We start from the raw sequence: 21,217 nt of genomic DNA, 5'->3' as shown, positions 1-21,217 counted from the left end.
AGGAGAAGAGATAAGGAAGAGGAGGAAACACAAACCTCCAGAAAACAAAGGCCAGTATCCCAGTGATCTTAGCAAGCACACACAAGGCCCAGAATGCACTCCTCCAAGCACAGAGACTGATGAGTTGATGGTAGGAGGTGAGCAGGTACCCAGCCAGAAGGAAACACCTCACAAGCAGTGGATTTTTTTTTTTCTGGTAAAATGCACATAGCATAAAATTTACCGTTTTAACCACTTCCCTCCCTCCCTCCTTCCTTTCTTCTCTCTTTTCTTTCTCTTTCTTTCTTTTTTCTTTTTCTTTCCTTCTTTCTTTCTTTCTTTCTTTCTTTCTTTCTTTCTTTCTTTCAGTAGTCTTCATGCCTGGCATGGAACCCAACCCGGGTCTTGAACTCATGACCCTGAGATCAAGACCTGAGCCGAGATCAAGAGTTGGGTGCTTGACTGCGCCACCCAGATGCCCCATTTTAACCACTGTTATTATTTTTATTTTGAGAAAGAGAGCACGAGCAGGGGAGGGGCAGAGAGAGGCGAAAGAGAATCCCAAGCAGGCCCTGTACTGTCAGCGCAGAGCCTAACATGGGGCTCAAACTCACAAACCATGAGATCATGACCTGAGCCAAAGTCAGGCGTTAGACCTTTAACCGAGGGAGCCACCAAGGCACCCCCCCCCATTTTAACCATTTTTTTTTAACTGTATGGTTCAGTGACATTAAGTACATTCATATGGCTGTACAACCATCACCTCCAGAACATTTTTCATCTTCCCAAACTGAAACTCTGTGCCCATCAAACACTAACTCTCCATTCCCTCCTCCCCTAGCCCCTGGCAACCACCATCCTGCTTTCTATGAAATTGAGCACTCCCTGTACTTGTGGTAGAATCAAAATAGATTTAATCTTTGTCCCTGGCTCCTGTCACAAAGCTCTAAAAGCCCTTGGAATTTCCTGAGTGAAAGGAGTATCTTTTGTTCCTCGTAAGGAACGCCTTTCCATCACACCTGAATTTCTGCTATCGAGGTGCCTTAGAGTAAGGCCTTTGGATGGCTTTAGGATGAGATAATCTCCAGAAAAATGTGGGATTAGAGTTTGGGAACTTTCAGCCCCATCCTCCCCCCACCCGACCTCTGAAGTGGGGAAGGGAGCTGGAATTTGAGCTCTATAAAAACACATGAACGAGGAAATTCTGCAAGCTTCCTGGTCAGTGAACACGTCACACCAGTACTGGGAGGGTGGCATGCCTAGAGAGGCCCCCACATCTTTTCCATCTGGCTGTTCCTGAGTTGGGTCCTTTATAATAAACAAATAAAGTAAGTCACTTACTTTACCAGTAAGTGAAGTGTTTACCTGAGTTCTGTGAGCCATTCTAGCAAATTATAGAACTGGAGTAGGGGTCATGGGAACCCTCAGTTTCTAACGGGTCAGTCACAAATATGGCTGCCACCACCAGGACTTGCCAATGGCATCTCAAGTGGAGGCGGTCTTGTGGAACTGAGGCCTTTGCTGGTGGAGTTGGTCAGCATTAACTCCAAGTAGTTGGTGTCAGAATTACATGGAATTGTAGGACACCCAGCTGGTGGTAGAAAATTGGAGAACTGGCTGGCATCAGAAAAAAGAGGCACATCAATACCTCATATAAGCGGAATCGTATAGTACCTCTCCTTCGGTGGACTACCTTATTTCACTTAACATTTTCCAGGTTCATCCATGTGTGACATGTGTCAGAATTTCCTCTCCTTTCAAGGCTGAATAATATTTCATTTTATGTGTATATCACGTAACACATGTGTAGATGGACACTCAGGTTGCTTTCACTTTTTGGCTATTGTGAATGATGTTGCTATAAACAGGGGCATACAGATAACTGTTTAAACTTCTGCTTTCCATTCTTGTGGGTAAACACCCAAAAGCAGAATTGCTGGATCACACGGTAATTCTATTTTTAATTTTTTAAGGAACTACCATTGTGTCTTCCATACGACTACACCATTTTATATCCCGTCAGCAATGCACGAGGGCTCCAATTTCTCCACACCCTGGCCTACACTTGCTTCCTTCTTTTTTCTTTCTTCGTAGCCATCCTCCTGAGTGTGAGATGGTATCTTGTTGTGCTGTTGATTCGCCTTTCCCTGATGATGGGCATCTTTTTATGTGCTTATTGACTATTTGTATGTCTTTTTTTTTTTTTTTTTTTTTTGGAGAAATATTTATTCAAGTCCTTTGCTCATTTTTAAGTGAGATTTGTTTCTTTTATTGTTCAACTGTAGGAGTTCTTTATATATTCTGGGTATCAACCCCTTATCAGATACATGATTTGGAAATATTTTCTCCCTTTGCATGCGTTACTTTTTCACTCTATTGATAGTGTCCTCTGGTGCAAAGAAGTGTTCTATTTCGATGTCGTCCACTGAATCTATTTTTTTTCTTTTGTTGCCCATGCTTTTAGTATGACAACCAAGAAATCATTGCCATCATCACCAAACCCAACATCAGTAAGCTTTTTCCCAACGCTTTCTTCTAATGGTCTTAACAGTTTTCCCAGCACCATTTGTTGAAAAGGCTAGTGATAATGATGTGTCAATGTAAGTTCATCAATTGTAACAAATGTGCCACGGTGGCTTATAGTTTTCTCAACACTGTTTATTGAAAAGACTGGTGATTATGATGTGTCAATGTAGGCTCAACAATTCTAACAAATATACGGCTCTGGTGGGAGATGTTGAGAATGGGGGAGGCTATGCATGGTGGAGGTGGACGGTAGGGAGTATATGGGAAATCTCCGTACCTTCTACTTAATTTTGCTGAAAACCTAAAAGTGCTCTAAAAAAATAGTATGGGGGGGGGGGGGGGGGGCGCCTGGGTGCCCAGCTCAGTTGATTAAGCTTTGGACTTCGGCTCAGGTCATGATCTCAATGGTTTGAGGGTTCGAGCCCTGTGTCGGGCTCTGTGCTGACAGCTTGGAGCCTGGAGCCTGCTTCAGATTCTCTGTCTCCCTCTTTCTCTGCCCCTCCCCTGCCCACACTCTGTCTCTCTGTCTCTCTGTCTGTCTGTCTCTCTCAAAAATAAATAAACATTTAAAAAAAGTCTTTTTTTTTTTTTTTTTTTTTAAGTAAATGGTTTCCATTGGCCTTAGCATCCTTGTTGAAATCATTTGACCACATATGTGAGGGTTTATTTCTGGGCTCTCTATTCCATCAGTCTGTATGTTTGTCTTCTGCCAATACTGTACTGTCATGATTAGTACAGCTTTGTTATTAGTTTTAAAATCAAGAAATGTGACACCTCCAATTTTGTTGTCCTTTTCCAAGATTGTTTTAGCTATTCAGTGTCCCTTAAATTTCCACATGAATTTTAGAAGCCATTTTTCTATCTCTGCAAATAACATCATTGGGATTCTAATGTGGAACTCATGGACTCTGGAGATTTGTTTTTGGTAGTATTTCCATCTTAACAATATTAAGTCTTCCAGCAGTCTTGGGCGAATTTATCCCTAGGTGTTCTGTTTTTGATGCTCCTGTAAGTGGAATTGTCTTCTTAATTTGCTTTTTGGATTGTTCATTGTTAGTGCACAAAAATACAATTAGGTTACAGTGTTGCAAAGTCAGTTTGCAGAAAGGAACTAGTCCTTGGGAGCACAGCATGGGGAAAGGGGGAGAGGGAGGGAAAATGTATGCAAAGAGGCCATGAAATGTCCTACCAGTTTGAATGTGGCTTTATCTTGGTCCGGTGTTTGCCTGGTTGCTATCTTTGACGAACCTCCAGAATTCCCATAAAGAAATTATTTTAGCTGGTTTCTAGTTTATTTAACATTTCTGTGGGGGAGCCAGGGTCTGAAGCTTCCTGACCCACCATCTCGTTGATGTCACTCTCCCAGGCATAAGGCTTATTCTCCAAGCAGTGAGTGTATCTCCAAGGAGAGAATTAAGGAGCCACACTGGTCACAGCAGACAGACCAGACTGGGAGGGAACAAGAGACAAGCTGGACAGGAATGGGGAGGAGTAGGGGTCTTAGCGTGCTAACCCGAAGACTTAGACTTGATTCCACGGACTTGCCAGGCTCCTGCGACAATGCCACCAAGGCAACAAAGACAAGATATAAGTCAGACCAGGCCAACCTGAACCTTCTCCAGTGCCCTGAACCGAAGGTCAAGGAAACAAAAGGAACAGGGTGCATCAGCCAGGTTCCACCTCACATTCCACCAGAGCCTGCCCTCAACCCCCACCCCCATCCCCCACCCCCCCGCCCCGGGTTGGAGTATATGTTCAAAACCTTAAATGAATCCGAATTACGAGCCCCACCCCCCAGCCCCAGTCTCTTCCCTCAATCTGAAGGATGGGCAGCTGAGCTCCGCTGCTCCCACCTGCACACCAGACCGCATACAGCAAGCACATAATCATTCTACCCTGACAAGACCGTGGCTGCGAGCAAGAGGCTGCCTTCCCATGGCCTGCTGTTCCTCTCTCCTGGCGATTTCAAAAACTGATCGGTAGTGTCACGTGGGAAGCCAGGTGAAAAGACAGGAGCCCGGGCCCTGCCCCTAAAGAGTCCAGTTAAGGAAGTCCTCATAGGGGCCCAGGCCTCTGGATTTTTATCCAGCCCCTTGGGTGAGGTGCAATCACCATTTTTGGCTTGGAGCACTGGTCTGGTTTCCTCCCCAGAGCTGCTAGACTCCAAGTTCATTTCTGCCAGCCCATATGTTTGGTGCGGACTTTCCGACTGGGAGGAAAACTACAATCCACTTCCACTTTACCTTCCCTAGAAGTCTCCAACTGGAAGTTTGGTGGTTTTGTTGTTTTTTGTTTTTTTTAATGTTTATTTCTTTTTGAGAGAGAGCGCGCGCGCGCTCGAGAGAGGGGCAGAGAGAGACACACAGAATCCGAAGCAGGCTCCAGGCTCTGAACTGTCAGCACAGAGCCCGACGTGGGGGTTCAAACTCACAAACCATGAGATGGTGACCTGAGCCGAAGTCAGATGCTCAACCGACCGAGCCACCCAGGCGCCAAACTGTAAGTTTTATCTGATCCACAGTTTCAAAAGATAGAATATAATTAAACACACACGCATTAGTTATCAGCATTAAAAAAAAAAAATAGACTTCATAAGCCAGACACAAAAAGATAAATATTGTCTGATTCCACTTATATGAGGTCCCTAGCAGAGGCAAATGCATAGAGACAGAGAGCAGAAGAGAGGTCACTCCGGGCTGGAGGGAGGGGGATTGGAGGAGTTACTTGATGGGTGCAGAGTTGTTGAGGGAGATGAAAAGGTTTTGGGTATAGAGCGCGGTAATGCTTACACCGTGAAAGCGTTTAAGGCCACCGAATTGTACCCTCGCGAAGAGTTAAAATGATACACATGATGTCTCTTTTACCAGAATAAAAACAAATAAACCAACAAAACAGACTTCACCTAAAAATCTGGATATCTTGTTTCTCCTTCAACAACCACCACCCCCAAATGAGATCTGGTAACACTGGGTCCTGCTTTGTCTGTCAACAGTCGGAGGGAGGGAAGCAGCTGCTCTCCGGGGGGGGGGGGGGGGGGGGGGGGGGGGGGGGGGACTCTCACGCTGTGACCCCACCACACCCTAATTTCATCTCGACTCTATCACATCTCTAAGACCTGGCTGGCCCCCAGGAGCATTTGAGGGTTGGCACCAGCCCCACCCCATCAGTCATCACTGACTCACCCAAGTCAGTCACCACTTGTCTCTGTCTGTCTTCCCGGCCCTGGTCTATTCCTGTCTTCCGGTGCATGAGGGGAGGCCCAGAAGTGGTCAGCCGTGAGGGCAGGCTCTCCACGTGCTTTAAGTAACAAGAGCAAACGCGAGCGGAGAACAAGAGTTTGCCTTCACCTCCCCCAGCTTCACTCAGACCGTGAAACGCCTCTGACGTTAGAAAACCCAGAGTGGGGGCGCCTGGGTGGCTCAGTCGGCTAAGTGTCCAACTCTCGATTTCGGCTCAGGTCATGATCTCATGGTCCTTGAGTTCGAGCTCCGCATCAGGGCAGAGCTGCTTGGGATTCTCTCTCTCCCCACTGACCCTACCCTGCTGGTGCGCTCTCGCTCTCTCTCTCTCTCTCTCTCTCTCTCGCTCTCTCTCTCCAAATGAATGAACTTTTTTTAAAAAAATTAAAAAAAAGAAGAAAAAGAAAATCCTGAGTGATAAGCCTAGACTTTAACACACCCCAATGACCATGATTTTGCAACAGGAGTAGGCTGACTACCCACCTCATGACCCTGAGTCAGAGGGACCAGGACCCGGTGTCAGACACCCGGCCTCTCGGAATATTACCACACCTTTAGCCAGTCCCGCAAATACCACTTCCTCGAGGCTGGCCTCAGTTTCCTAGACCCCATCTTTATCTGCTAGAATCTGATTTCCAGTATTGAAATATTGAAACATGATGTGGTTCAGGACAGAGTCCTCTAAATTCTGGCACCTGGAATGTTTTGCGCTGAAGGAGTTTGAGGAAACAGAAGCAGGAAGGTCACTCTGACCTCCTCCTCCTCGCCCTTCTTCCCTGGAAGAGGCCTTAAAAACCTCCTGTGAGAGTTACCACTCCCATACCAGGCAAAGGAGCACCCTTACCCCTGAAGACAAAGGGATGCCAAGGAGAACCCTGACAAGCAGGCCGTGCTCAGCTCCCCCAGTTCACCACGTTAACTTCGTACTCCTGACCTGGCATTTCCCTCCGCCATGGTGCACTTTTCACCAAACCTCGCATAAATGTACACAGCACTGTTTCTTCCTTTCCTCGGGGAGGCTCCCATGTCATGGAATACTTATCATACATTCGGATGGAGGCGCCTGGCTGGCTCAGTCAGTTGAGCATCTGACTCTTGGCTTCAGCTCAGGTCATGATCTCACGGTTCGTGAGTTCGAGCCCCGCGTCGGGCTCTGTGCTGACAGCTCGGAGCCTGGAGCCTGCTTCGGATTCGGTGTCTCCCTCTCTCTCTCTCTGCCCCTCCCCTGCTCACACTCTGTCTCTCTCTCTCTCAAAAAAAATAAACATTAAAAAAAATTTTTTTAAACAAACGTGGATGATGTTCTCCTGATAATCTGTCTTCATCGGTTTAATTTTGAGACCCTAAAAGGGTCAAGGAAAACTGCCCCCTCTCACCCCCTAAATAGCATCATTGCTCCAGATCTGCAAGTCCAACCTGTCTATGGAACACGTCTCATCATTCCTGGGAAATGTGGCTGGGCTACAAGGGTGAAATACGTGCCTATTTTCAAAGGGTGTGAAAAAGGAATGTAAAACAACTTATTAGTGATTTTATCATATTGATTATATGTTGAAAGAATATTTTGGATATATCGGGTTAAAGAAAACAGAGTACTAAAACTAGTTTCACCTGCTCTTTCCACTTTTTCTTTCTTTCTTTTTTTTTGACAGAGAGAGAGAGAGAGAGAGAGAGAGAGAGAGGGCTGGGGAGGGGCCGAAAGAGAGGGAGACAGAGGATCCGAAGCAGGCTCCGCACTGACAGCAGAGAGCCCGCGGGGCTGAAACCCACGACCTGTGAGATCGTGACCTGAGCCAAAGTCTGGCACTCGACTGAATGCGCCACCCAGGTGCCCTTGCTCTTTCTACTTTTTAAAAAATGTACATTTCACCGATTTTAAGCCACCCCCACTGGATGCCGGACACCACAGCCGGTCCTGAACCCTATACACGCCACGTTTTTTTCTACACATTATCTACCTATGATAAAGTTTAATTTGTAAATGAGGCGCAGGACGAGATTAGCAACAGCTAGTAATAAAATTGAGCCACTCTAACAATATGCTGTAATAAAAGTTATGTGAGTGACGCCTCTCTCTCTCTCAAAATACCTTCTTGTACCGTACTCGCCCTTCTTACGATGATGTGAGTTGATAAAACGCCTAGTGATGAGACAAAGTGAGGTGGATGATGTGGCACTGTGACACAGTATTAGGTGACGGGTGACTTTCTGTAAGTCAGAAGGAGGCCCATCCGTTTCCAGGCTGACCACAGGTGACTGAAACCACGGAAAGTGAAGCCACAGATAAGGGGAGACTACTGCACCCTAACTCAAAAAGCAAACATTCTCTCCTACTCCGCTTCTGGGTGACACTGTGCTCTCGGCTGTCCAAGGGCCCTTGAGGAAGGCCCTTCCCATCTTAGTGCTATAGGCTCATCGGGGCTGGAGCTCATTTGGTCTCTTCCGGCCTCCACATCTCTCTTCCAATGCCACCAAGCTAGCACCAGACTCCAAGACAGGGCTCTTGCCCAACCCTTCCGCTGTAACGTTATCCACATGACTCAAAACCCCACGTGGATCATTTCCCTGGAAGCCCTGGAACAAGTGTTGCTACATGCCAGGCTGTTACCCCTGTGCCAGTGGCCAGAGCCAAAGGGAAGAGGCTCGGTTGCAATTCTAAGACTCCTTCCCTCTCTCACCCCAGCTGAGGCTTCACTGGTTTCTTCTCCCCTAAAGACCGGAGCCCCACCTTCTTGTGCCTCCCGCTAGGCTCAAAGGGGCAGAATAGGGTGGGTGGGAAGGCGATGCTAATGCCAAGCACTCCAAAACCGAAAACAGGTTCGAGGCTCTGATCCTGGAGAAAACTGCTGGATACTTTATCACCACCAACAATCAGACACAAGGGGCAAGATTTGAACCTCACAATCCTGCCCGGCCCCCTTTAAAAAAATACACGCTTTAGGGGCGCCTGGGTGGTTCAGTCCGTTAAGTGACCGATTTTGGCTCAGGCCATGATCTCTCGGTTGGTGAGTTCGAGTCCTGCGTCAGGCTCTGTGCTGACAGCTCCGAGCCTGGAGCCTGTTTCGGATTCTGTGTCTCCCTCTCTCTCTGCCCCTCCCCGACTTGCGCGCACTCGCTCTCTCATTCTCTCTCTCTTTCAAAAATAAACATTAAAAAAAATTTTTTTAAATATATGCTTTATCCACATGACAAGTTGGTAGTGGCCTACTGACACGGGCTTTTGGAGGTGGAGTTGCGTTCAAATCTTCTACCACTTAGTAGCTGTGGGACCTCGATAAGCTTGCTCCATCTTTCTGGGTCTCAATTTCCTCACCTGTAACAACGGGGACGATTCCACCTACCTCGCAGAATTGAAAAATTAAATAATAGATGAGAAAGTGCCTTTCCTTCCCCTTCAATTGTTCCTAAGCATTTAGGCAAAGAAGATATTAAAAACCCCATGGAGGGGCGCCTGGGTGGCTCAGTCGGTTGAGCGTCCGACTTCAGCTCAGGTCACGATCTCACGGTCCGTGAGTTCGAGCCCCGCGTCGGGCTCTGGGCTGATGGCTCAGAGCCTGGAGCCTGCTTCCGATTCTGTGCCTCCCTCTCTCTCTGCCCCTCCCCCGTTCATGCTCTGTCTCTCTCTGTCTCAAAAATAAATAAACGTTAAAAAAAAAAATTAAAAAAAAAAAACCCCATGGAGAATGAAAATAAGTCCTTTATGCGTAGGTCTGTCCGGGTGTTTGTTTGTTTGTTCATTTGTTTATGGGAATCTTAGTGCCTGGCGCAATTTTTTTTTTTTTTTTTTTTTTTCCTGGCGCAATTTTAAAATCTGGTACAGGAACTTTGCAAAGGCAGGGATTATCTTTACAGCCCTAGCACAGTGTCGGGCACAAGGCAGGTACCAGATGAATGCTTGTTGAATGAATGAATGAATGAATGAACAAATGTGATGCAAACAGAGAGTTACCAGGGCACGGGTATTTGCTGACCAGTGTGAGGTTTGCAAGCCACAAAGAATTCTTCTGTGGAATAGCATTTAAAATCTGTTTAGACAGGAGCGCCTGGGTGGCTCAGCCAATTAAGCGTCCGACTTTGTCTCAGGTCATAATCTCACAGTTTGTGAGTTCGAGCCCCACATCGGGCTCTGTGCTGACAGCTCAGAGCCTGGAGCCTGCTTTGGATTCTGTGTCTCCCTCTCTCTCTGCTCCTCCCCGACTCATGCTCTGTCTCCCTCTCTCCTTCAAAAATAAATAAAAACATTAAAAAAATTTTTAAATCTGTTTAGACAAATTTGTGGAGCCTTTTTTCCTACGCAGCAAAGCTCAAGTTACTCTAATAATATTTCTCCTCCATTCAGCCTGCTTTCCTCAAAAAGACAGGTAAAAACACACTCCAAGAACCAGACACGGTCATCTCTACATGAGGAAGCATAAACAATTCAGTTTTTCATAATTTTTTTTAGGGTGAAACCTAAAAGATCAAATGAAACACATGCCTCCGTGATACAAATATATGCTGTCAGAGTGTTTTTGAATGCAAAATTCTTCGCATTTCCTGACCTCGGTGGGGAGTGCGCGTGGGGAATGAATAAACAGTTTCATTAAATTTTAAAGATATATCTGGTATTAAGTTCCCTCACAGGTGTGTGAGAAGGCACCTGAAAACCTGTTCATTTATGCTTTATGGTTTACAAAAAAATTCTGGATTCTCTGATCTCGCCAGGCGACCTGAGGTCTTCTCCCAGTTAGCAATCCTGCCCTCCCCAAACAATGGGTTTGAGATTGCAGTGACCTTGTCTGAATCGTGTTCTGTTGCTAACAGGGAGATTTCACCCTTGGGAGGCTTCAAAGGTCATGACCTTCATCCCCCAGCTTTACCCTCCTGTAAGGGAAAAATCCTATAAGAACTAGGGGTTACTGGTCACAGCCACAATTGCGTCCGCCTGAGAAGAAGTGAGACCCAGAGGCAAAGGTCCAGATAAAGCAGGATCCCAACTTTTGGGATCATAACCTCAACTGAGACACAAAGAATTTGAGATCCTCCTTCTACAAAGAAGGTGAGAGAAGGGATTGAGATATGAGCTCTCCACACCTTTCCCAAAAGGTTTTCTAGGCCTTAGAAATTCAGAGAAAGATTTCTACTCCACCCTGCTGGGTTTGGCTTTAACCCCCAGGGAAGGAGTTTGGCCCAAAGCATCGTTCCCACTGTTCTGGCTTCAGCTGTGTATAAATGAAGGTAAAAACAGTGCCAAACAACCGTCAGGGCAGCATTCTGGGAGAGCCTGTGTGCTACAGGAGATACCGCACTCTAGGAAAGTTGGTTCGTCAGGCTAAAAACATCTGCCAATTCTGGTGATACCAGAATAATCTGACACCCATGGGCTGCTCCCTGAGAAAGAACAGCTTTCCTGAAATCACAGGTCTAAGCTGGTGGACTGGCAGGGTCAGGAAGGCGTATGTTCCAGAAGCATGCTTTCGGCTGGGGGAGGAGAAATTGTTGGTGAAAGAAAAGGTCCCCTCCTTTTCTGTTTCCCTGCACTTCTCTCACGCAGCCATCCAGTCACAATCACTCACTCCCACCGTCGGTCACACCCAGCCACGAAGTCACCCAGAGTCACAAACACTGCTGAAGTCAGAAAATGACAGTCTCCCGCAGGCTCAGGTGCAGTCAGGTATACTCTTAACACACTGAGCCTCACACAATGATATGACGCCCGTTCCTCTGAACGCGGGCCAACAACTCAACCCACCTGATTGCCGAAGACAGCTATGGAACAGGCTGTTGATACCTCATTGGCCCCGAACCAGACTGAAGCGATGCGGGAGGGCATGCCCAGGATGAAGACCTGGGCCACAGAGCAGATGATCTGGCCCAGCACGGTGACCGGGAAGAGATGCGGCTTCAGGCTACCCAACTTCACCCAGGCCCCCAGGCAGTTGAGAGCGGACCCGGTGAGGGCGATGGTGCGCAGGCCGAATTTCTCCAGCAGCCAGGCCACGGGCAGCAGCAGAGGGATGTAGGTCAGCATGTAGCACATGGACAGCCAGTCGATGGCAAAGGCGCTGACCCCGTAGAAGTGCATGAAGATGTTATTGATGGAGCCGTACTGGATCCACTGGAAGGCGTTGCACATAGAGTAGCAGCTAAACAGCAGGACCACCACCCAACGGCGCTTGCTCACCTTGATCACACTAAGGTCCTCGGGGCACGAGCTACTGGGGTGAGCCAAGCCACCGGACTGGGCCAGCATACTGGGGTGGGCCGAACTGCTCGGGCGGGCCGACACGGCGGGGTGGATGGAGACACTGGGGTGGGCCGACACGCTCCGGTGCATCGACGCGCTCGGGTGCGTGGACACACTCTGGTGCCCCGAGGCGCTGTGGTCCACCCGGAGTGCGGGGTCCTGCGCGGGCATGCCATTTTGCTCCTGTTGGTTGGGATCTTCATTCACCATGACCACAGCCCCTGCTGAAGCCCTAGACAGGTGCTGAGGACTCCAGCACTCTTAAGGGACAGTGGCCTCGGCTGCTGCCTTCGAGCTGAGCTGTCGGGGCACTTGCCCTGGCCCACCCCGGAATAAACGGAGACCAGAGCCTTCGTAAAAGCTGCGAGCAGAGCTCTTCCTGCACTCACCCCCAGGCTTCTGCTCCCACTTTTCCTGGGTGTCTTCAGCCCCCGACCGCTGTCCCAGGCTGGCCGCGGACACCTCAGCCCGGTCCTGGCTACGGGTGCCTCGAGTCCTCCCGAGGGGTTCAGGTCAAGGTCAGCCCCTCAAATCTCGGGGGAAAAGTTCGCGCCTTGCACGGAGCCTCTAGGTGGAACTCGGTTCCGCTTGGGGCCCCGCCCCCTCGGGCGCACGTGACCGCCCCACCCCCGTCCAGCCCGGCTTCCCCCACCCTCCTGCCCCCCCACTCCCTCCAGCCTTCTCCAGCCGGGCTAGTCCGGCTGAGCAGTTGTTTCGACACAGCTTGCGGGGTGCATTCCTCCCCCACGCCCCGGGTGCCATGGAAACCGCCGGGTTAACCCCCACCCCCCCACCCCCCGCACTGCCCCTCAAATGCATTTGCGCCTCCCAGGGGAGCCCGCAGGAAAACAAACACCGACTCTGCGAAGGTGACCCCACAGACAGAGTCTCCTCCGCGCCTGTCCCCTTTCCCTGCGCGCGGGCACCGATGCCCGGCGCCTCCAAAGTGTTCTGGGGAATCGAAGAGGGATTCCGGACTTTTTCCCACTTGGCTGAGCTCCCAGATCCTTGCTGAACTTTCCGGTGTAAAGAGATTTGTAGATTTCCCAGTCTGGTTGCGCTCCTGGGGTAAACGGGAATTGCAGGAAACTCGTTTTGCTGGCTGCTTTTCCCTGAGGACCTGGTCCTTTATTGCGGAACTCAGATTTGAACCTGTGAGGTAGGGCTCTTCTTTCCTGGGGGGGGGGGGGGGGGGTCCCTGGGCAGCCCCCTAGGCGAGCACCTGAGGGTGGAGGGTAGACGGGAGTTTGGAGATTCTTTAGAGCTGCGGTGTTGTGGGGCACAGCGCTGGCTCTGGACGTGGTCTTTAGGTAGCCCTGGGCTGCCACCTGTTGATCCCAGCCCGTGATAGAGGGTAATGCCTCGAGTCATCGCCTCCCGAAAGTCAGACCTGCAGGGCAGAAATGCCTTCTCGCAGTGTCCATTTTAGCCCCGGGAGGGATAAGAGCCCAGATTCTCCCTGGGTTCAAACACCAGCCTAGCTGCTCCTAGGTGTGTAATGTAAATTAAGATGCACCACCTCTCTGTGCCTCAGTTTCTTCATCCGTAAAATAGGGAGGATGAAATGATAGTACCCATCTCACAGTGTTGTTTTGAGGCTTGAATGATGTAAGACGTGAAAGTATTTCGAAAATTCCTGGCAGATCCTAAGCATTCCATGAGTGTTGGCTATCCTAACTATTCAAAGGCTAGCATTTGTTGTATCGTGTTAAACATATTTAGTACGTTATGTCATTAAAGCATCACAGGAATTCTATGATGTAGTTACTACTGCTCGCCTGCGTTTAAGATCAGAAAACTGAGGGGGTGCCTGGGTGGCCCAGTCAGATAAGCATCTGACTTCACCTGGGGTCATGATCTCAACATTCATGGGTTCGAGCCCCATGTCGCCCCGTGCTGACAGTTCAGAGCCTGGAGCCTGCTTGGGATTCTGTGTCTCCCTCTCTCTCTGTCCTTCTCCGCTTGCACTCGTTCTCTCTTTGCCTCTCAAAAACTAAATAAATAAACATTAAAAAAAAAAAAAGATCAGAAAACTGAGGCTTAAAAAGTGAAGTAACCTCTTACTATGACCCCAGCTGGCTTGAAGGGACATAGTTCTCATGCCAGTCTGATTTCATTCAAGCTGCAGCCTACCTGCTCAAGTGCCAGTCTGGGGACACAGTGTGGGTATCACCTGGGAGCTTGTTACAAGGGCAGAAGCCCAGCCCCACACGTGACCTCCTAAATTAAAGCTTTATTTTATTTTATTTTATTTTTTATTTTATAGTATTTTTTATTTTTTTTAATTTTTTTATTTTTGAGAGAGAGAGACAGAGACAGAGCATGAACGGGGGAGGGGCAGAGAGAGAGGGAGACACAGAATCGGAAGCAGGCTCCAGGCTCTGAGCCATCAGCCCAGAGTCCGACGCGGGGCTCGAACTCATGGACCGCGAGATCGTGACCTGAGTCGAAGTCGGACCTTTAACCGACTGAGCCACCCAGGCGCCCCTTTATAGTATTTTTTAAATGTTTATTTTATTTATTTTATTTTTTTGAGAGAGTGACAAAGAGAGAGGGTGGGAGGGGCAGAGAGACAGAGACAGAGACAGAAAATCCCAAGCAGGTTCCTAGCTGTCAGCAGAGAGCCAGATACAGGGCTCAAACTCTCGAACTGTGAGATCATGACCTGAGCTGAAATCAAGAGTCAGAGGCTTAACCCACAGTCATTTATTTTCAGGATTTTTAAAAAGATTTTTAAAATTTTTTTTTTAATGTTTATTTATTCTTGAGAGAGAGAGAGCATGAGTTGGGGCGGGGGGGGGGGGGGCAGAGTGAGAGAAGGACACAGAATCCGAAGCAGGTTCCAGGCTCTGAGCTGTCAACACAGAGCCCCACGTGGGGCTCACACTCATCAGCCGTGAGATCATGACCTGAGCCAAAGTCAGATGCTTAACCCACTGAGCCACTCAGGGGCCCCCTAAAGAGTTTATTTTTTAAGTATTCTCTACACCCAACGTGGGGCTCAAACTCACAACCCCAAGATCAACAGTCACATGCCCCAACAACTGAGCCAGCCGGGTGCCCCAAATAATTTAATTTTCCTTATTTTTTTAAATGTAGGCTCCACGCCCAACATGAAGCTCAAATTCACCACGCTGAGATCAGGAGTCACATGCTCTACCACGGAGCCAGCCAGGAGCCTCTGGAGGCTACATTTTAGAAGCTCTCCAGGTGATTCGTTTGTTTGCACATTAGAGTTTGCGAGCCGCTGAGTGCTACTGCTTTCCTTTTGTTTTCTTTTAAAATTTTCAGACCAAAAAATGAATTCAAAGCTCTGGGCAGTGGTTCTCAGCTTGGGTTGCATGTTAGAGTCGCATGGGGAACTCTTAACATTCCCTTGCCTTGGCCACACCCCAAATCAGGTTCTTTAGGAGCAGACCCCTGGCTTCTGGCTGGCATCTGCACGTTTAAAGCTCCCCGGGGGATCTCAGCAGGTAGCCAAGTTTGAGCAACCCTGGTGGGGCCAGAGTCACTGGTTCTCAGGAGGAGGAACATTGCTTGGAGGAACTCACTTTTTGGCAGGAAGTATGGGTCTTGAATTATAATGGAATGTTTGAAGAGAGAACTCATGCCCACGAAGAATTTCTGCACGAATTTAACATTCCCCATTCTCAAAATTCCAGCAGTGTTTTCCATCATTCTGCAAAGAGCACAGAACATCCATTCTCTTGGAAAGCCTTCCAGTACCTCTCACTGATTCTTATTCCTAGATCATCATGGACTTCTCTCCAGACTCTTTACAATGTATTCTTTTCTTTTGTAAGGAAATTGATTTATTAATTTTTTTTAAGCAATCTCTACACCCAATGTGGGGCTCAAACTCACAACCCCAAGGTCAAGAGTCAGATGCTCTACTGACTGAGTCAGCCAGACGCCCCTTTACAATGTATTCTTTTTTTTTTTCTTTGTTTAATGTTTATTTATTTTTGAGAGAGGGACAGAGTATGAGCTGGGGAGGGGCAGAGAGAGCGAGACACAGAATCCGAAGCAGGCTCCAGGCACTGAGCTGTCAGCACAGAACCCGATGCGGGGCTCGAACCCACGAACTGCGAGATCATGCCCTGAGATTTGCCCCGGAGGAGCAAATGCTTCAGTTTGGTGACAAATCCCAAACGGTCTAACCTGTCATTCAAGCGATTGAAGGGGTTGCCTTTTGTGGTAGCATGAGTTGCATCTAATGTGAGGTCTGGATTCAGTCTACTAACCTCTCTATCCTTCAGTTTCTGGTCTATAAAATGAGGATTAAAAATACCTGCCTCGGGGCGCCCGGGTGGCTCAGTCGGTTAAGCATCCGACTCTTGGTCTCTGCTCAGGTCATGATCTCACGGTTTGTGGGATCGAGCCCCGCATTGGGCTCTGCACTGACAGTGTGGAGCCTCCTTTGGACTCTCTCTCTCTCTCTCTCTCTCTCTCTCTCGGCTGATTCCCACCAGGGACGGACAGCTATGTAAATGTTGGTAGATAGTACATAGAAGTATTCTGTGCTCATTCATTGAAAAAAATAAAAAAACCATTTACTAAGCAGCTGACTATGTGTTATATCTATTGATGGATAGGTATGTTCTGTCTATAGGTACGCTTTGAAGGGGAAGAAGAAATACATTTTAGAGATTGCTTCCTGGAAGGAAGGCCTGGTTCCTGGTTCTCTCCCAGCTTGAGGAAATCTCTGGCCTTGAACTCTCTAGCTCTCCCGGCCCTCTGCAGAATAGTAGCAAAGTCTGCCCCCTAGAGGCTGACAACTACTCCTGGCAATAAAAACGGTCCTTGAAGTCAAATGTCCCACAGGTTCAGGAGGGGCTGTGGATGCGCCAGGCGTGGTTTGTTGAGTGTAGGAAGGCTGAAATTCTAGTGAAATGAATCAGATTGAGACTCTGGATTAGTCCCTCTTAAAAAAATACCGACACTTGGGATGCCTGGGTGGCTCAGTCGGTTGAGCGTCCTTCTCTTGATTTTGGCTCAGGTCATGATTTCGTGGTTTGTGAAATCGAGTGTGGATTGGGGCTCTGTCTGGGCTGACAGCACAGATCTTGCCTGGGATCTCTCCCTCTCTCTCTGTCCCACCCCCGCTCATGCTCGTTCTCTCGCGCGCTCTCTCTCTCTCTCTCTCTCTCCCTCTCTCAAAATGAATGTGAAAAAGAGAAAAATACCTACACTTGGAATTTGTGAAAATGTTGCTTTTATAAATCTTATACGTGCAATAATGCATCCCCATCAATGTCCTGTTTTACTTTATCTCCCACACTCCCGTTCATTCCCAGCTCCTTAAGAACGTGTGTATATCTTTGTGAGCCTTTAGTGGGAGAATTTACACAGCACATGCTCTCAATACTTGTTGGTAGAATAGAGCTGAATTACACATTACTATGAAATCTCAGAAAAGTGGGACAAAGAGAGCTCCAAGACGTTTTCAGAGATTTAAAAAAAACAAACAGGTTTTATACACTGTTTTCCAAAAAAGCAGATATAGAATTCCCTCAGAGTTATCAAGCCTGGAAACCAGAAGTCAGTGGAATAATGCCTTCTGAAGGAAAATCGTTTCCTGCCTAGAATTCTGTATCCAAAACTACCAAAAGAAAACAAGTATGATAAGAGAACTGGGCATTTCTCAGACATGCAGAGTTTTCCTCTCTCTCAGGAAGCTGCTGAAGGAGGTGCTCCACCAAAAGAAGGGAGGGAGCCTGGAGAGTAAGATGTCAGATAAAAGAAATGGGGACTCTTGGGGCGCCTGGGTGGCTCAGTCAGTCGAGCATCTGACTTCGGCTCAGGTCATGATCTCACGGCTCGTGAGTTCCAGCCCCACGTTTGGCTCTGTGCTGACAGCTCAGAGCCTGGAGCCTGCTTTGGATTCTGGGTCTCACTCTATTTCTGCCCCTTCTCTGCTCATGCTCTCTCTCCTTCAAAAATGAATAAACATTAAAAGAAAGAAAGAAAGAAAAAAGAAATGGGGACTCTAACACAAGAGGGAGACAATAGGAATCACCAAGATCATGATAAAAGAAAACCCCAGGTGGACCGTCACGTGCCAGGCATAGAAAGCACCTGTGCAGACTGAAGCTTGTCAAAAAACTCCAGGAAATATTTATTCAAGGAGATGACACTGATAGGATCGTGTTTGAAACTATTGAGCAGGGGTTTACACAATCGGGGGTGATTGGGGGGGACTAGAGATGGGACTAGTGATAAGTACCACAAATATAACTAGAGAAATGGTGGGGGCAATTATTAATTCCAGTGAAATATAAAAAGCTATGGAGAGAAGGGGGGGGGGCGGAAATCATGGTTACCATGATTAGGTGACCCAGTTGTGAATAGCATGAACACAGTCGTAACAATGTAAAGACTGGAAGTTGATACAAGCAAGTATGACATAACTATATTGGGAGATTGGGGGAATGGGAAGTGAGCACGTGTCTGTTCTCGTGAACACAAGAGAGGAGGGTGGAGTAAACAGAGCTAAATCTTTGACGGCCATATTGGAAAGTCCGTGCATAATGCCTAACGTGGGTAAGATCAGAAAGTATCAACATGCCATCTTATTTAGAGCTATGGAGATAAACGCCAAAAAACCCCTCTAACAAAAGTTAAAAATAGTTGCATCAGGGCAGTGGGCAAGGAGGTTAAGCAACTGATTTTTTTTTTTAATCTTTTTAAATTTTTGTTTATTTTGAGAGAGAGAGACACAGAGAGAGAGAGAGTCAGAGCGCTATCAGGGGAGGGGCAGAGAGAGAGGGAGACACAGAATCCGAGGCAGGCTCCAGGCTCTGAGTGGTCAGCACAGAGCCCAACGCGGGGCTCAAACTCATGAGCCGTGAGATCATGACCTGAGCCGAAGTCGGACGCTCCACCGACTGAGCCACCCACTCGCCCCATGCAACTGATATTTTTGATACATGACTATTTGATTTGTTAAACTTTGTATAATTCTGGCTTAAAAAATAAACCCTAAACTTTAAGAATTGCATCAAACTGAATGGAGATTGAAGTTCTTCACTGAGGCCCACAGTGATGTGGGCGTGGTCAGTCCCACCACGGATTTTATAATGTTGGTGCTAAACTGGACACCCAAGACTCTAACCCGGGAACCTCAGGGATGCCTCCTTAGCTGAGTTGCGTCCTCCCAAGATGGGCCAGGGTGTCAGCTCAGACAATGGAGTGTATGGTCAGAGGCCTCATTGCCTGCACCCTAGTCTTGCTTGACCCTTCCCTGACGACCTTACAGCTCCCGGTGACTTTTACGCTTGTGGATTCTGTGGCGGATCTTATCTACTTATGACTCCTGCTTACGATTCAACTTCTGTCCCATCATCCAAAAAGACCGCACCAAGGTCTGCTTCTCCTCTGGAATTCTGTCTGTCGGTGAATGGCACTGGCAGCTCCCGGTCAACCAGAGAAGTACCTTGAGAATTACCCAGAACACCCTTTTCCCTCACGCTCAGTGTCCCCTGGCTGCCCATCTCCTTACCACCTTCCCTTCCCTCCTTTCTCTTTGGCGCCACCTTAGTTCAGCCTCTTGTGGCTCTTTACCTTGATCCTGTGACCCCTTCCCTATTGGGCTGACGCTCTCAGTTCACCACCGTGCTGCCTCACAGATTTCCAATGCTCTTTGGGCCTCTCCCCTGCCTTGAGCCCTCCAGCAGCCACCCCTACATTGCAGAAGGGTCCCACTCCTCCGCTTAGCACATGAGGCCTTTGTGAGACCGCTCCGGTCACATCCCTGACCACGACCACTCTGCCTGGCGCGCCGGGCAGGTGGAACGAAGCGTTATGAACGCATCACGCCTCGCACACGCCAGCTGTCACCATGCAGGGCAAGTGCCGCCTCCTCCAGGACGCATTCCCCAGCACCCTCAGTATGACTCAGAGGCTTCCTTCACACCCTGCACGCACACCGTTGTGGCAGCTCCTGCCACACTCTGTCATACGTGTTTGCTTGGCTCTTTAAGCCATCCGCTTGCCTTGAGTTTCCCAAGTTACCACGGCCTATTCGTAGCCAATCCCCCATCTCTAGCCTGATGTCTGGCCCACAGAAAGGAAAACTCCCAGAACGAGTTCCACCTCCAGGTGGCCCAAAAACACGAATGAAAGTATGTCCAGCTTGTCCGGAATGCTCATGTCTCTGTTGTTTATTTTATTTGTCTTTTTTTTCCCCCTGAGGTGTCCCCCCCTCCATGGGATTGGGAGTCCCGCCACCACCTCTCACAGAGTCCATAGGGCGGGACAGCCGGGAGGGCGATCCTGTGGCATAGGGTTCTGGGTTCTTTCCCCTCGAGGGTCCTCTCACTTCTCAGTTCAGAGAGTCTCTGAGTCTGTCCTTGAAGGGAATGTGTTCAGGGCCTACTAAGGTCTAAGAGAACGGGGAGACCACACTCCTTAGGAGAGAGTACAGAATGAAAGCCTCCTGCCTGGCTGTGTAGAGACCAGGCTTTGTCCGGACATATGGTTTTAAATGAATTTTTCAGTTCCCTGGGAATATATGGCTGTATCTGGAGAGGCCTCAAATGATAGTAGTCATTCTCTCAAAGAAAAGGCCTGTGGGGGTCCCTGGGTGGCTCAGTCGGTGAAGCGGCCGACTGCGGCTCAGGTCATGATCTCGCAGTTCATGAGTTCGAGCCCCGTGTCGGGCTCTGTGCTGACACCTCGGAGCCTGGAACCTGCTTCCGATTCTGTGTCTCCCTCCCTCCCTGCCCTGCCCCCCGCCGACTCGTGCTCTGTCTCTGTCTCTCAAGAATAAATGAACATTAAAATTTTTTTTGAAAAAGGGCTGTGTACATGGGTCACATTGTATTTCCTCGACTGTACGTGTTTTGATGTGCTCCCGGTGTTCATTTTGTTATTCTTCATACTTCATACCTTTTTATAAACGTTAAATGCTTCTTAATAATTAGAAAGCGGAGTTCCTCCATAAACATGAGAAAGCCCTAACTAAACATGAGTCAAAGAGGAAGGAGGTATTAAAATGGGGTGTTTTTTTTGCATAATCTATAGAAAGCTCAGAGGTGTGAGGCTTTGTTTGCATAATGAAATACAGGAAGTGTGGAAGAGGTGAGATGTATTGATTGCCAGAGCAACAGTTAAAGGTCCGTGGGGTAACAAACCAGAGGGGCACTGACCGAGCAGGGTTATGTGATATTGAAACCATAGTGTTAGAGAAAGGATAGACAGAATCGTCTGGTTAAGCCCCTTGGTTTATGAGGAACGACACCCAGGC

At 48.3% G+C, this 21,217-nt stretch overlaps 1 protein-coding gene and 1 long non-coding RNA gene across 4 annotated transcripts in view; one reads left to right on the top strand and one right to left on the bottom strand.

Annotated features, from left to right (window-relative positions):
- The window catches only part of FLVCR2 (FLVCR choline and putative heme transporter 2), a 55,507-nt gene extending 42,718 nt beyond the window's left edge, over positions 1 to 12,789 (bottom strand). For 2 of the 3 annotated variants that reach the window (XM_060620323.3, XM_081795972.1), the window contains exon 1: positions 11,476 to 12,789. In XM_060620323.3, coding sequence (XP_060476306.1) covers positions 11,476 to 12,180 — 705 coding nt within the window. In that variant the 5' untranslated portion in view covers positions 12,181 to 12,789. The remainder of the gene's footprint in view (positions 1 to 11,475) is intronic. The other variant, XM_060620322.3, reaches the window with a different exon arrangement.
- On the top strand, positions 11,858 to 20,762 carry LOC145715574 (uncharacterized). Its single transcript, XR_014137841.1, has 3 exons — positions 11,858 to 11,946; positions 15,070 to 15,180; positions 16,583 to 20,762. It is a non-coding gene; the product is annotated as an uncharacterized LOC145715574 (long non-coding RNA).
- Positions 20,763 to 21,217: the final 455 nt, after the last annotated feature.

The sequence above is a fragment of the Panthera onca genome, chromosome B3 (genome assembly GCF_046562875.1).
Source record: "Panthera onca isolate mPanOnc1 chromosome B3, mPanOnc1 haplotype 2, whole genome shotgun sequence".
Classification (NCBI taxonomy): domain Eukaryota; kingdom Metazoa; phylum Chordata; class Mammalia; order Carnivora; family Felidae; genus Panthera; species Panthera onca.
Note: the sequence above shows the minus strand (reverse complement) of the source record. Positions and strands in the feature narration are given on the sequence as shown.